Raw genomic sequence first — 14,252 nt, 5'->3', positions numbered from 1 at the left:
CACAGTAAAGTTAAACTTTGAGTTGAGAATCACAGTAAAGTGTAATTTTGAGGTTTCAATTAATGCCACATTATACCCAACCTTAAACTTTTTTTTTGGCCACACCGCGCACGCAAGATCCCAGGTCCCTGACCAGGGAGTGAACCTGTTTCCCTGCAAGTGGAAGTGTGCAGTCCTAACCACTGGACCACCACGGAATTCCCCCCATACTTAAACTTTTAAAACTTTTACTAAGCACTTTAGAACTAAAAAATTAAATTATAGTATTCTCTACCATCTATAATATTTTTCCTGGTACATGTTTCCCCAAGTATTTAACAGTAAGAGTTCATTTTCACTCAACTTTTCATAAGATTTCACTTCAATAATGAGCAAGGTTTATGTTCATTAGTATAATTCTATGGCTGTTTAAAATATATTAATAGAATGTTGATAATCTATAAAGCTGGATGATAGTACATGGGGGGTCATTAAACTATTCCTTTTATTTTTATATATGTCTGAAAAATTCCATAGTAAGAAGGAAAAATACTCATAACTCCATTTGCCTAAGTCAAATTTCCTACTGTTCAAAAAAGTTCTAGAAAGTGTAATAGAAAGGGGAAAGAAAAAAACTACAGTAAACTGAACATAATATCCTTATTAATTTAACTTATTGAAATAAGACCTCAATATCCTATTTAAAATATGCCCACATATCAAATTTATGTATAATACACCTCTTCCCCAAAGACCTTTGAAGTGCTGTAGATGTGGAAGATGAACTGTAATTCTTCTTTAGAGTGTCTCTGATGGCTTTCAAAGTGGTAGATGCACAAGAGCAGATTGAGGCATAGAAAAGTTTAATTAGATAACCTATGGTCATAAAAGAAAGCAGAACTGAGAAATATTCCAAATCAGAATTTCTGAGTCAAAGTTATCTAGTAAAACCCTTTATCCAATGATGAAAAACTGATACATCTCTTCTCAAAGTGCACATCTAGTGCCTGAATGAACAGTTCTTCTTGCTTGTTTTATCATGATTAGCAGGGAAAAGGGGGTCTTTAGAGAGAAACTAAAATGAAACGAGAAATATTCTCAATCTCCCAAGTTGGGAGGGAAAAAAAACAAATGGCTTTTACTAAGACAAAATGATTTTTGAAGTTTGGAATGTATTGTCCTTACTTGCTAAAGGAGGTGGTTGACAGAGCAGACCATAAGTGAACCACATTTCCCCCTAATATTTATGGTAAAAGTTGATGGAAGAGGGACTCCCCTGTTGGCGCAGTGGTTAAGAATCCGCCTGCCAATGCAGGGGACATGTGTTCGAGCCCTGGACCGGGAAGATCCCACATGCCATGGAGCGACTAAGCCCGTGTGCCACAACTACTGAGCCTGTGCTCTAGAGCCCGCAAGTCACAACTACTGAGCCCGCGTGCCACAACTACTGAAACCTGCGCACCTGGAGCCCTCTTGTTGCTCTACAACAAGAGAAGCCACCACAATGAGAAGCCCGTGCACCGCAACTAGAGAAAGCCTGCACGCAGCAATGAAGACCCAACACAGCCAAAAATAAATAAATAAATTTATTAAAAAAAAAAAAAGTTGATGGAATAGAATTAACAACTGGTTTGTATAGTGAATTGTTCTTTTTTCTCTAAATTGTAAACTGAATTACTTTCAGTAGTAAACCAATTGGATTACTGATACCACAAATCTTTTAAAAAGTATTAAAAACTGTTGAAACAAATGAGTATCATTTTATTTTATGAATTTTACTAATATATGGAAAAGAAAACCTTCCTATTCTCAAAAAGTTTAAGGAAAATGAATGATGGCATATTCTGTATTTTCTAGTTCATCTTGGGTGATGAGGATGGGGGTTGGGAACAATCCACCTAATCTACTTGTAGGAAAAATAAGTCTTTTATGCTTCTTCTAAAAGCTACTTGAGATGAGGGGCTTCCCTGGTGGCACAGTGGTTGAGAGTCTGCCTGCCAATGCAGGGGACACGGGTTCGAGCCCTGGTCTGGGAGGATCCCACATGCCGCGGAGCAACTGGGCCCGTGAGCCACAACTACTGAGCCTGCGCGTCTGGAGCCTGTGCTCCGCAACAAGAGAGGCCACAATAGTGAGAGGCCCGCGCACCACGATGAAGAGTGGCCCCGCTTGCCGCAGCTGGAGAAAGCCCTCGCACAGAAACGAAGACCCAACACAGCCAAAAATAAATAAATAAAACCTACTTGAGATGAAATTATCAACACAGATTATTTATTTAGTTATTGAGACAAAGTCTTAGGATGAAAGTGCTATGTGATGTCATTCTTAATAATCAGTTCAATTCTCATTCCTTTAAGCACACCCCCAATCTCTTTCCACATATCATGCTCCGCTTAAAGTTAATGGGAATGCCAATGCAAAAACATATGTAAATAAAGGGATAAGGTTCTAACAAGCTGCAAATTGAATAGACTATACTGCCGATAATCCTTCAAATTATCATAATTTTAAAGTGTGACTTTCTTTTATAATTTTTAAATTTGCAGTTCAGCCTACCAAATTCATTTTCATTTATGCTTTGCTTACATGCCTTAGTGGACAGAAAACAGAAAAACTCAGGGAAATTATTAAACATTTCCATGCTTCATTTCCAACCTCAGTACTGGGAACCAGTACTTTACCCTCACCTAACTCACTGTAAGAAGTGAAGGCTCTTGAAAAAGCACTTCAGGCTTAGCACATAGCCAACCTTCAGCTGTCTGTGGTTAAATAAGACAGGTATTGTATATTGTATATGTCAAAAATCTGCAGATAACCCAAGATGTCATTTCAAACAACATGTTCAACACTCTCCTGTGGGATAGTTCATGTAAGAAATTAATAAGCTACTAGCCTCATGGCTTAAAATCCCCCCGCCCACCTCATGACAGATATAATAAAGAACACCAAAGCCATCCAAGGGTAAGAAGTGAGAAGGAGAAGGAAAGGAAGAAGAAAGAATCCTAGATAATCTACAAACTATATAATCACCCCCAAATTAATGAGCTAGACTATTATTTCAAAAATACTGTATATATCTTTGGAACAACTATGATCCTGCTGATTTTAAAATAAATTGTATTTTCATTCAGTCATAGTCACATTGTCATACAGCTTAAGAAGCATGCTCTCTATGGGAAAAAAATTAAAATTTTTAACTTCTTGATGGGAATTGTTCATTTATTCTCAGCACTAATTCTGGTTTTCTAGAATGGGAAACTGGCATATAGTGATATAAAAGGACTGCCAAATTCAGGGCCCAGTGGTTCATTTGAGAGCAATGAAGTTTTAACTGCAATAAATATTATGCTTAAATATGTTTAAATGTTATTTCATCAATAACACATCACACTCTTTTATTAAACATCTTTAGTGGAGTATAATTGATTTACAGTGGTGTGTTAGTTTCTGCTTTATAAAAGTGAATCAGCTATACGTATAAATATATCCCCATACCTCCTCCCTCTTGCGTCTCCCTCCCACCCTCCCTATCCCAGCCCTCTAGGTGGTCACAAAGCACCGAGCTGATCTTCCTGTGCTAAGCAGCTGTTTCCCACTAGCTATCTATTTTACATTTGGTAGTATATATAAGTCCATGCCACTCCCTCACTTTGTCCCAGCTTATCCTTCCCACTCCCCAGGTCCTCAAGTCCATTCTCTACATCTGCGTCTTTATTGCTGTCCTGCCCCTAGGTTCTTCAGAACCATTTTTTTTTTAGATTCCATATATATGTGTTAGCATATGGTATTTGTTTTTCTCTTTCTGACTTACTTCACTCTGTATGACAGACTCTAGGTCCATCCACCACATTACAAATAACTCAATTTCATTTCTTTTTATGGCTGAGTAATATTGCATTGTATATATGTACCACATCTTCTTTATCCATTCATCTGTCGATGGACACTTAGGTTGCTTCCATGTCCTGGCTATTGTAAATATAGCTGCACTGAACATTGTGGTATATGACTCTTTTGAATTACGGTTTTCTCAGGGCATACGCCCAGTAGTGGGATTTCTGGGTAATATGGTAGTTCTATTTTTAGTTTTTTAAGGGACCTCCATACTGTTCTCCATAGTGGTTGTATCAATTTACATTCCCACCAACAGTGCAAGAGGGTTCCCTTTTCTCCACACCCTCTCCAGCATTTATTGCTTGTAGATTTTTTGATGATGGCCATTCTGACTGGTGTCAGGTGATACCTCATTGTAGTTTTGATTTGCATTTCTCTAACAATTAGTGATGTTGAGCATCCTTTCATGTGTTTGTTGGCAATCTGTATATCTTCTTTGGAGAAATGTCTATTTAGGTCTTCTGCCCATTTTTAGATTGGGTTGTTTGTTTTTTTGATATTGAGCTGCATGAGCTGCTTGTAAATTTTGGATATTAATCCTTTGCCAGTTGCTTCACTTGCAAATATTTTCTCCCATTCTGAGGGCTGTCTTTTCGTCTTGTTTATGGTTTCCTTTGCTGTGCAAAAGTTTTTAAGTTTCATTAGGTCCCATTTGTTTATTTTTGTTTTTATTTCCATTTCTCTAGGAGGTGGGTCAAAAAGGATCCTGCTGTGATTTATGTCATAGAGTGTTCTGCCTATGTTTTCCTCTAAGAGTTTGATAGTGCCTGGCCTCACATTAAGGTCTTTAATCCATTTTTAGTTTATTTTTGTGTATGGTGTTAGGGAGTGTTCTAATTTCATTCTTTCACATGTAGCTGTCCAGTTTTCCCAGCACCACTTACTGAAGAGGCTGTCTTTTCCCCATTGTATATTCTTGCCTCCTTTCTCAAACATAAGGTGATCATATGTGCGTGGGTTTATCTCTGGGCTTTCTCTCCTGTTCCATTGATCTATATTTCTGTTTTTGTGCCAGTACCATACTGTCTTGACTACTGTAGCTTTGTAGTATAGTCTGAAGTCAGGGAGCCTGATTCCTCCAGCTCCGTTTTTCTTTCTCAAGATTGCTTTGGCTATTTGGGGTCTTTTGTGTTTCCATAGAAATTGTGCAATTTTTTGTTCTAGTTCTGTGAAAAATGCCATTTGCAGTTTGATAGGGATTGCACTGAATCTGTAGATTGCTTTGGGTAGTACAGTCATTTTCACAATGTTGATTCTTCCAATCCAAGAACATGGTATATCTCTCCATCTGTTTGTATCATCTTTAATTTCTTTCATCAGTGTCTTATAGTTTTCTGCATACAGGTCTTTTGTCTCCTTAGGTAGGTTTATTCCTAGGTATTTTATTCTTTTTGTTGCAATGGTAAATGGCAGTGTTTCCTTAATTTCTCTTTCAGATTTTTTGTCATTGGTGTATAGGAATGAAAGAGATTTCTGTGCATTAATTTTGTATCCTGCTACTTTACCAAATTCATTGATTAGCTCTACTAGTTTTCTGGTAGCGTCTTTAGGATTCTCTATGTATAGTATCATGTCATCTGCAAACAGTGGCAGCTTTACTTCTTCTTTTCCGACTTGGATTCCTTTTATTTCTTTTTCTTCTCTGATTGCTGCGGCTAAAACATCCAAAACTTATGTTGAATAATAGTGGTGAGAGTGGGCAACCTTGTCTTGTTCCTGATCTTAGTGGAAATGGTTTCAGTTTTTCACCATTGAGAACGATGTTGGCTGTGGGTTTGTCATATATGGCCTTTATTATGTTGAGGTTAAGTTCCCTCTATGTCTACTTTCTGCAGGGTTTTTATCATAAATGGGTGTTGAATTTTGTCGAAAGCTTTTTCTGCATCTATTTGAGACGATCATATGGTTTTTATCCTTCAGTTTGTTAATATGGTGTATCACATTGATTGATTTGTGTATATTCAAGAATCCTTGCATTCCTGAGATAAACCCCACTTGATCATGGTGTATGATGCTTTTAATGTGCTGTTGGATTCTGTTTGCTAGTATTTTGTTGAGGATTTTTGCATCTATGTTCATCAGTGATATTGGCCTGTAGTTTTCTTTTTTTGTGACATCTTTGTGTGGTTTTGGTATCAGGGTGATGGTGGCCTCGTAGAATGAGTTGGGGAGTGTTCCTCCCTCTGCTATATTTTGGAAGGGTTTGAGAAGGATAGGTGTTAGCTCTTCTCTAATGTTTGATAGAATTCACCTGTGAAGCCATCTGGTCCTGGCCTTTTGTTTGTTGGAAGATTTTTAATCACAGTCTCAATTTCAGTGCTTGTGACTGGTCTGTTTATATTTTCTATTTCTTCCTGGTTCAGTCTCAGAAGGGTGTGCTTTTCTAAGAATTTGTCCATTTCTTCCAGATTGTCCATTTTATTGGCATATAGTTGCTTGTAGTAATCTCTCATGATCCTTTGTATTTCTACAGTGTCAGTTGTTACTTCTCCTTTTTCATTTCTAATTCTATTGATTTGAGTCTTCTCCCTTTTTTTCTTGATGAGTCTGGCTAATAGTTTATCAATTTTATGTTCTCAGAGAACCAGCTTTTAGTTTTATTGATCTTTGCTATCGTTTCCTTCATTTCTTTTTCGTTTATTTCTGATCTGATCTTTATGATTTCTTTCCTTCTGCTAAATTTGGGGGTTTTTTGTTCTTCTTTCTCTAATTGCTTTAGGTGTAAGGGTAGGTTGTTTATTTGAGATGTTTCTTGTTTCTTGAGGTTGGATTGTATTGGTATAAACTTCCCTCTTAGAACTGCTTTTGCTGCATCCCATAGGTTTTGGGTCGTCGTGTTTTCATTGTCATTTGTTTCTAGGTATTTTTTGATTTCCTCTTTGATTTCTTCAGTGATCTCTTGGTTATTATAAAAATATTCTTAATAGTTGCTAAAAGTATGCCTTCCTTTCTCAGTGTTAAAGTCAATCTTTTAAAAAATGGAATTTGTGTACCAAATTAGGAAATCATTTTACTTTAGCATGAATTATTCATCACACACACACACACACACACACACACACACACACACACACACACCCCAGATATGGAAAGGAGTAAACAAAACTAAAGACACTGACATTTCATGAAGGAATTAGCTCTTTATAAAACTGAAAAATCCTAACTATCATTCATATATTTACTAAGACATTAACTAGTACTTCTATAAAGAATAACACTTTTGTTACTCACCAGACAAAGTATTTTGATCGGTAACATTCCTAAGCCATTAATGGTTGTGATCTTGTTCTTGGCCAAACTAAGGTGGGTAAGACTGCTACACAGCTCTAGTCCGTTGATTTCAGCTATCTCATTGCCTATACACCACAACTATGTTTAAGGAAAATGGTATTAGAAACATTTGGAAGAAAAAATGAATTAGTGTCAAATCATCATTAGAAAAATCAGACAACAGCATAAATAAAAAAGTTCTCTATGATAATACAGGATGAATGCTAAATCTTAAAATGATATTTTTTTCATATAGAAGTTAATAGTGCACCAGTTAAAATTAGTTTGTTTTTTTTAAAAGGCATAGCTTTTGAGTGTGCTCAGTTGCCTTTGCATTCATATGTGACTCATTTAATCAGTGAGGAAAAACACTTCAGAGTGGTTCAAAGCTGCCACCTTGGCAGTGTTTTTTCCTTGGTTCCTTAATGGTCTCCATGAGAAACTCTTGTACTTTTCCACAGGCAGAACTGAATCCAGGGTTGCCCTGGAGAGACACATGCACTTTATCATCCCCATAACCAGGGAAACAGCCCGGGAGGTGTCATCTGCAGAAAATGGGTGATATTGAGAGGAATAGCCTTTTCTTCTATCTATACTGGCTTCTCTTCTCTTTATAATAAATGAGGCCTAAACTCAGCCTTCTTTTCCTCATCTGTTGATTTTCTAGTTATTTTAAAATTTAACTCTTACCTTTTGTGTTCCATCCTTATAGTCACCTAAAAGTGTAAACTCTAAGTCACCAATTCTACTTACCTCTCTCTGTCCTCAATCTTTCTGGCAAATTTCTAGGATTTAATATCACTTCTCCACCCAAGCTCAGTTTTCCCTCCCAAGTAGCCTAAGACATCACCATTTTCTCAGCCACTTGTAACCTTCAGGGCGTCCGATCATCACCAAAACCTGGCATTTTTTGCTTTAAAACATCTCTTCAAATATGTCCTTCCTTTTCATTCACTCCTCTGCCAACTTAATTCAGCTTTAGCACCAATGGATACCTCTAACATCCATTTCTTCGTGCCCTCAAGTCACCTTACACACTGTAGTCAGGTTAATTTTTTTCAAAATATTGACTGGATATCATGCTTCAATTAAAAAATTCTCACAGGATGAATTCCAAATTCTTCACTCTGGCATTTAAGGCCCTTTACTTTAAGCAAAACCTATTTATCGAATTTCATCCCCATAATAATCCAGTGAGAATGCTCCAATTCTGCCAGGTCAATCTTCTCAATAGTTCTGGAATATACCCCTTGACTTTCTTAATTTTTTTAAATACTGCTTTCCTACTTATTTCTAAACCCTACCCATTCTTCAGGACTTAATTTGAAATTCCACTTTTTAAAGTTTTTTCTCTTTTTTAACATTTGCATTAAACCAACATCTTAAGTATTTCTTTTTGACAACCTCATTTCTGTACTTCTATTAGTTTTTAATTACATAAGTAAATACAGGTGACAGACTGGGAGAATATATTGACAACATATATAGTATACAAAGAATTACTATCTAGAAAACATAAAGAATGACAATAACCCAATAGAAAATGGGGAAAGAATATATCCAGGAAATTCCCAGAAGAGCAAATCCAAGTGGCTAACATAATAAACATATGAAAAGACACTCTGCTTCACCTGCAGTCGGGAGAAAGCAAATTAAGATGCTATCTTTTGCCTATCAGTTTGGCAAACATTTTAAAGCTTTGGAAGAACAGATTCTTTCATACTACTGGGTGAGAGGGTTCATTATGGTATAGCCTCTCTGGAGGCAATTTGGCAGTGACTATTATAATTGTAAATATCAGAGCAATTCCAATTCTTGGTATCCACTCGAGACAAACTCTTTCCTCCTCAAAGCCTTTTCTGGTCAACTTCTAACACCCCACCTATGGAGATTAATCACAGAATCAACAAATTTTTTAAGAGAAAGGAAGGGACTGTAAGTATCACAGAAACATACATTTTGCCTCATAATTATTTGTAGTTATCCTAACTCTACTACTTACTAGTTATGTGATGTAATTTCTCTCTGCTCAGATTTTTCATCTGTAAAATGGAGACAACATCAGGCTGCCGTGAAGGCCAAAAGTTAGATCATGAGAAAAAATGTAGAAAATGTATGTGAGTGAGTTGTACAAGTACCTCACAATTATAAGGCATTGTTATCGTTACTAAATTACAAGCACATGAGGCCAAGGAATCACATCCTCTGCCTCTTGGCCAGCAGCACAAAAAGGAGGATTCAGGCCAGGACTGATTCTGAAAGAACTAAGCCAGACACAGTGTTTAATTAAGAAACTAAAAGCAATGATGAGAAAATATTGCCAAATGAACCAGAAATGCCTCGATTTTCCTCACTGGTTCCAGATTCAATCCTTGGGCTGTTCGGCTTGTTGTCAACATGCATTTCAAAACCACTTTCATAAAGCTTCCTGCCAGACTAGCTCTACAAATAGACACTTATGCTCACAAACACGATCCTCCTTTCTGCTTCCATTTTCTTTGGGCTATTTAAACAATCACTCTATAGATGAAATAAAATATCCTCAGTGTAGCAATCTTTGGTAAGAAAAATTAAGCACGGAAAACTTCAAATGGTCATTTGTCTTAATCTAGCAGAGGAAGCAACAGTCTTTAAGTCCTATTTCAGGAGCACTAGTGTCTTGGTAGCTCAGCTTCAACAGAAACAAGGATACTCTGAATTATGACAGCGAGTAAAACAAATGCTTGTGGGTGGCTGAGTCAGGAAGCACTCCCATGGGAAGCAGGCAAGGATTAGAAAACTAGAAAACAGGAATCCGGACACTGTCAAGAGATAATGGGAACTGAAAAGGAAAGCCTGTTGACTGTGTATACAGTAATTTTCCAAGACATTAGAGGCCGTTCCCTTGGTGCATCCAGCTTACTCTCTAGCTTTGACTAGTAGGGCAAGTCATGTTTTATGAAATTAGTATTGCAAGGGCCAAAAGGAGGAAGAATACAGATGTCCCCCTGCAGTCATGGCCATGGCTTCCACAGCTGCCACTGCCATCACTCACAGCACTGGGGCAAAGGGCGAGGAGCTGACTGAACACCTCTGCTGAGAAATAGGTTCATTTCACCGAAACTGTCTCCTATTTCCCAACTCTTCACTCCCCTTTAAATTTCAAGGAACTTTAGGCACTATAAATTACAGGTGACCCTTGACAAACAGGTCTGAAATGTATGGGTCCACTTATACATGGATTTTTTTTTTTTTCACTACATACATACTACAGTGGTACACCATCTGTAGAGGTTGGTTGAATCCACTGGTGCACAACCATGGATACAAAGGGCTTACTGTAAAGTTATGTGTGGCTATTCGATTGCTCTGGGATCGGTCCCCTAACCCCCACCATTATTCAAGGGTCAACCGCAATCAGGCTCTTAAGTAAAGAGTACTTTTCACAGTGGCGCAACGGCTTCCCCCGCTAATTACTCCCATGGTCACATCATATGTGACTGCCAGCAATGCCAACAGTCAATATGCAGGACTGGTCCATCCAGAGCTCTAAGTTCAGGAATACCTTTATCTCTCCAGTCTCCCATTTTCTTAAGAACCTTCATGAAATGTTACTTGCCCTTCCTCCTAACGTTATTCTTTCATAAGTCTTGGGACTTTCCGATAAGAAGAAATAGAATCAGATAAGCCACTAAACTATTACAATGAATTAGCTTATTGAGTTAATCCTCTTAGGTATAGTTTAATTTTAAAAGGCCACTATCAGGAGAAAGAGACTCAAAGAACACAAGATCATCATACTGCATTCCAGCTCTAAAATTTTATGATTCTATGAATAAATCTTTTACAGTGGAATGTTAGATCCTCGTGGAAACTGAGTGAAGGAATCCAAAGGCACATAAGCATAACTTTACAGCTAGGGAGAAGCCCAACAATATATTTTTACATTTTGGCAATGCTGTCAGCAGTTCACAGTGCTTGACATGAATTATTCACTAGTCCGCATTGGCTCTTATTCATTTGTCTACAACCATAAAATATGGGCCGGGTGTACAGAAAACAGTTACTAAGAAATAAATAGGAAATCCATCACAATTCTCTTAGCGGAAAGAACCACAATGATGACTTTAATCAAAACCAATCCTGAAGGATCTATATCACCTTACCAGTGAAAAATGTTCTTCACTATGGGAGTGAATCTCTTTAAGAAATGAAATATGCATACACTTTAAATGGCTATGTGATAAAAGTAGTAATCATTCAATGAATTGCAACATGAGAAGAACAATGGAATGCAGAAGACTAGTCTCAGCTCAACCATTTACCAAATAATATCGGACGTTTCCCTGAGTCTCAGGCTCCTCTCCCATAAAATAACAGCACTAGATGATCCCTGAAGTCCTGTCTGGATTTAAAAATTCTATAAATCACTTTTTAAAAATTTCATGATTCTATAATCATGGAATAAATTCCAATGATCAATTAATATTTATAGGTAAAGAATAAACTGCATCCTTTCTTAAGACTAAATAAATATACTAATCCTCGGCAAAGTTTATCATCTTTCGATTTGGGGTGATTATCAATTAATCATCAGTTGTCCACCTACAGAAGGAAAAAATAGCATAATAAGATTAACTAAAAAAGTTGATATTTTAGAGTTAACAATTCATTCTGAGGTATTAACATAATCTACTACAATCACATTGTCAGCACTACTAGCTTGATTAACTGATTTGTTTTTTATTTTCAATAACTGCTTTTAATATTGATAATTATACTTCTCTTTTAATTTTTTTTTAGACAAAAGTGCAATTTTTTTCCCTCAAATAGAAAACACAGATGCTCGCTAAGGAAAGCTTGAATAAATACAAAAAGTTTAAAAAAAGATAACAGCCAAATTTCTAAAGCATTTAAAAAAGGACAAATGGAATGGCAGCAGATGAGAAAAGCATGACATTCAAGATATAACAGACAGGACTGATTAGCTTAGAGCTGTGGATCTCAAAGTGTGGTCCTCAGAACAGCAATGCCAGCATCATCCCGGAACTTGTTAGATATGCAAGTTCTCAGGTACCACCCCAGACCTACTTAACCAAAAGTTCTGGAGGGTGGGGGCCAGCAATAGGTGTTTTAACAAGCCCTCCAGGGAATTCTGATAGTGCTGGACTTTGACATTTGGTAACTAACTGTTTTCAAGGAAATTAATTTCTAAGTTTCAAATTTAAAAAAATTTTAATGAAGACAGGCACATCATTGGCCATACATGGCCTGCTTTTATTTACTTTTAAAAATTTGATGAATATTCTTGAAACCACCACCATTCCCAGCCCAAGAAGTAGAATATTAGCAATAAGTTACATCTACCTCTGCATACCCTCTCCTGTCACGTCTTGACGGCTCCCTCTCAGAGATAACCCTTAGGCTGAATTGCCTATTTCTTCTTCTCTTTCCCCTTTGGTTTTATACCTAAATTATATTTGGTTTGGACTTCCCTGGTAGCGCAGTGGTGAAGAATCCGCCTGCCAGTGCAGGGGACACGGGTTCGATCCCTGGTCCACGAAGATCCCTCATGCCGCGGAGCAACTAAGCCTGTGCGCCACAACTACTGAGCCTGTGCTCTAGAGCCCGCGAGCCACAACTGCTGAGCCCATGCACCGCAACTACTGAAGCCGGCATGCCTAGAGCCCGTGTTCCGCAACAAGAGAAGCCACCGCAGTGAGAAGCCCGCGGACCGCAACGAAGAGTAGCCCCCGCTCGCCGCAACTAAAGAAAGCCTGCGTGCAGCAACGAAGACCCAATGCAGCCAAAAATTTTTTAAAAATTTGTTTTAATTAAAAATTTTTTTTAATTTTAAAAAATTTTTAAAAAATTATATTTGGTTTTATTAACAGTCAACTTTACTGGTGCATGGAGATATATACAGTTCATTCATTTTCATGACTATATGATAATGCTATTGTATCAGTATACCATAATTTATTTATGCTCTCTTATGAAGGAATATTTGGGCTATTTCAATTTTTTGCTATTACAAGCCTCCAGGTACACGTATGCTAAACTTCCTATATATAGGAATGAAAGTGCTAGATCATAGAAAACGTGGATGTTCAACTTTACAAGATTGCACAAAATTGTTTTCCAAAGTGGTTGAACTAATTTCACACCCATAAGGAAGAAAAATAGAGATCCTCTTGACCTATGTGTTCTCCAACACATGGTATTTTTAGATTTCTTACATTCTGTCAACTGAATGGATATAATATAGTATATCGTGAGCTTGACTTGCATTTCTCTGAATACAAATGAGGTTGACATGTCTTCATATGTTTGTTAGCCTTTCTGATTCATTTTCTATAAAATTATATTTACACATCTTCTCCCATCTTCATATGCAGGAACATGCTATAATATACTTCCCTTTAGTTAGGTCTTTAATACCCTTCAATAAAGTTTTATTATGTTCCCCCGACAGGTCTTATTCATCTTTAATAAGATACATATTCTTGTAAATGGCGTTTCTTTTTAAGGTTGTGTTTTCTAGTTGCTTGTTTGTGGTATAGAGTAATGCAATCGATTTCTGTTTATTGAAGTCATATCCAACTACCTTGTTGAACTCTCAAAACTCTATTATTTCTAGTAGTTTATTGCAAGATCTTTTTTATATTCTGTAGACAATCATACCATTTGCAAAAAATGACTTTTTCTCCTTATCAATCTTTATACTTTGCTTTCATTTCTTTCTCTTATGATGCTGAGTAAGACCTCTTAAACAATGACGGTTAGAAGTGGCAAAGGCGGTTATCTTGTCTTGTATCCTTGATTTTAAAGAGTGCTTAGAACATGTCCCCAGTTAGGATAAAGTTTGTTTCAAATATTTTTGTTGACATTCTTATCAAGTTGAGGAAATTCCCTATTACTAGTTTACTAAGAGTTTTTATTGTGAATGAAGAATGGATTCTATTAAATTTTCTGTATCTATTGAGCTTCTATATCTATTTATCATATGATTTATTTCCCTTAATCTGTTCATGTCGTTAATGACATTTTAAAATTTTCTAATGTTAAGCTATCCTTACATTCATGAGATAAACCTAACTTGGTCATGGTATATTATCTTTTTCATATAC

General features: G+C 36.8%; 1 protein-coding gene across 2 annotated transcripts in view; it reads right to left on the bottom strand.

The window, feature by feature from the left end:
* Positions 1-14,252, bottom strand: part of LRGUK (leucine rich repeats and guanylate kinase domain containing) — a 115,494-nt gene that overhangs the window by 74,407 nt on the left and 26,835 nt on the right. For both annotated transcript variants that reach the window (XM_061198063.1, XM_061198064.1), the window contains exon 6: positions 7,105-7,229. In XM_061198063.1, coding sequence (XP_061054046.1) covers positions 7,105-7,229 — 125 coding nt within the window. The remainder of the gene's footprint in view (positions 1-7,104; positions 7,230-14,252) is intronic.

The sequence above is a fragment of the Eubalaena glacialis genome, chromosome 8 (genome assembly GCF_028564815.1).
Source record: "Eubalaena glacialis isolate mEubGla1 chromosome 8, mEubGla1.1.hap2.+ XY, whole genome shotgun sequence".
NCBI lineage: Eukaryota > Metazoa > Chordata > Mammalia > Artiodactyla > Balaenidae > Eubalaena > Eubalaena glacialis.
The sequence above is the reverse complement of the archived record's forward strand: the minus strand, read 5'-3'. Positions and strand labels throughout refer to the sequence as shown.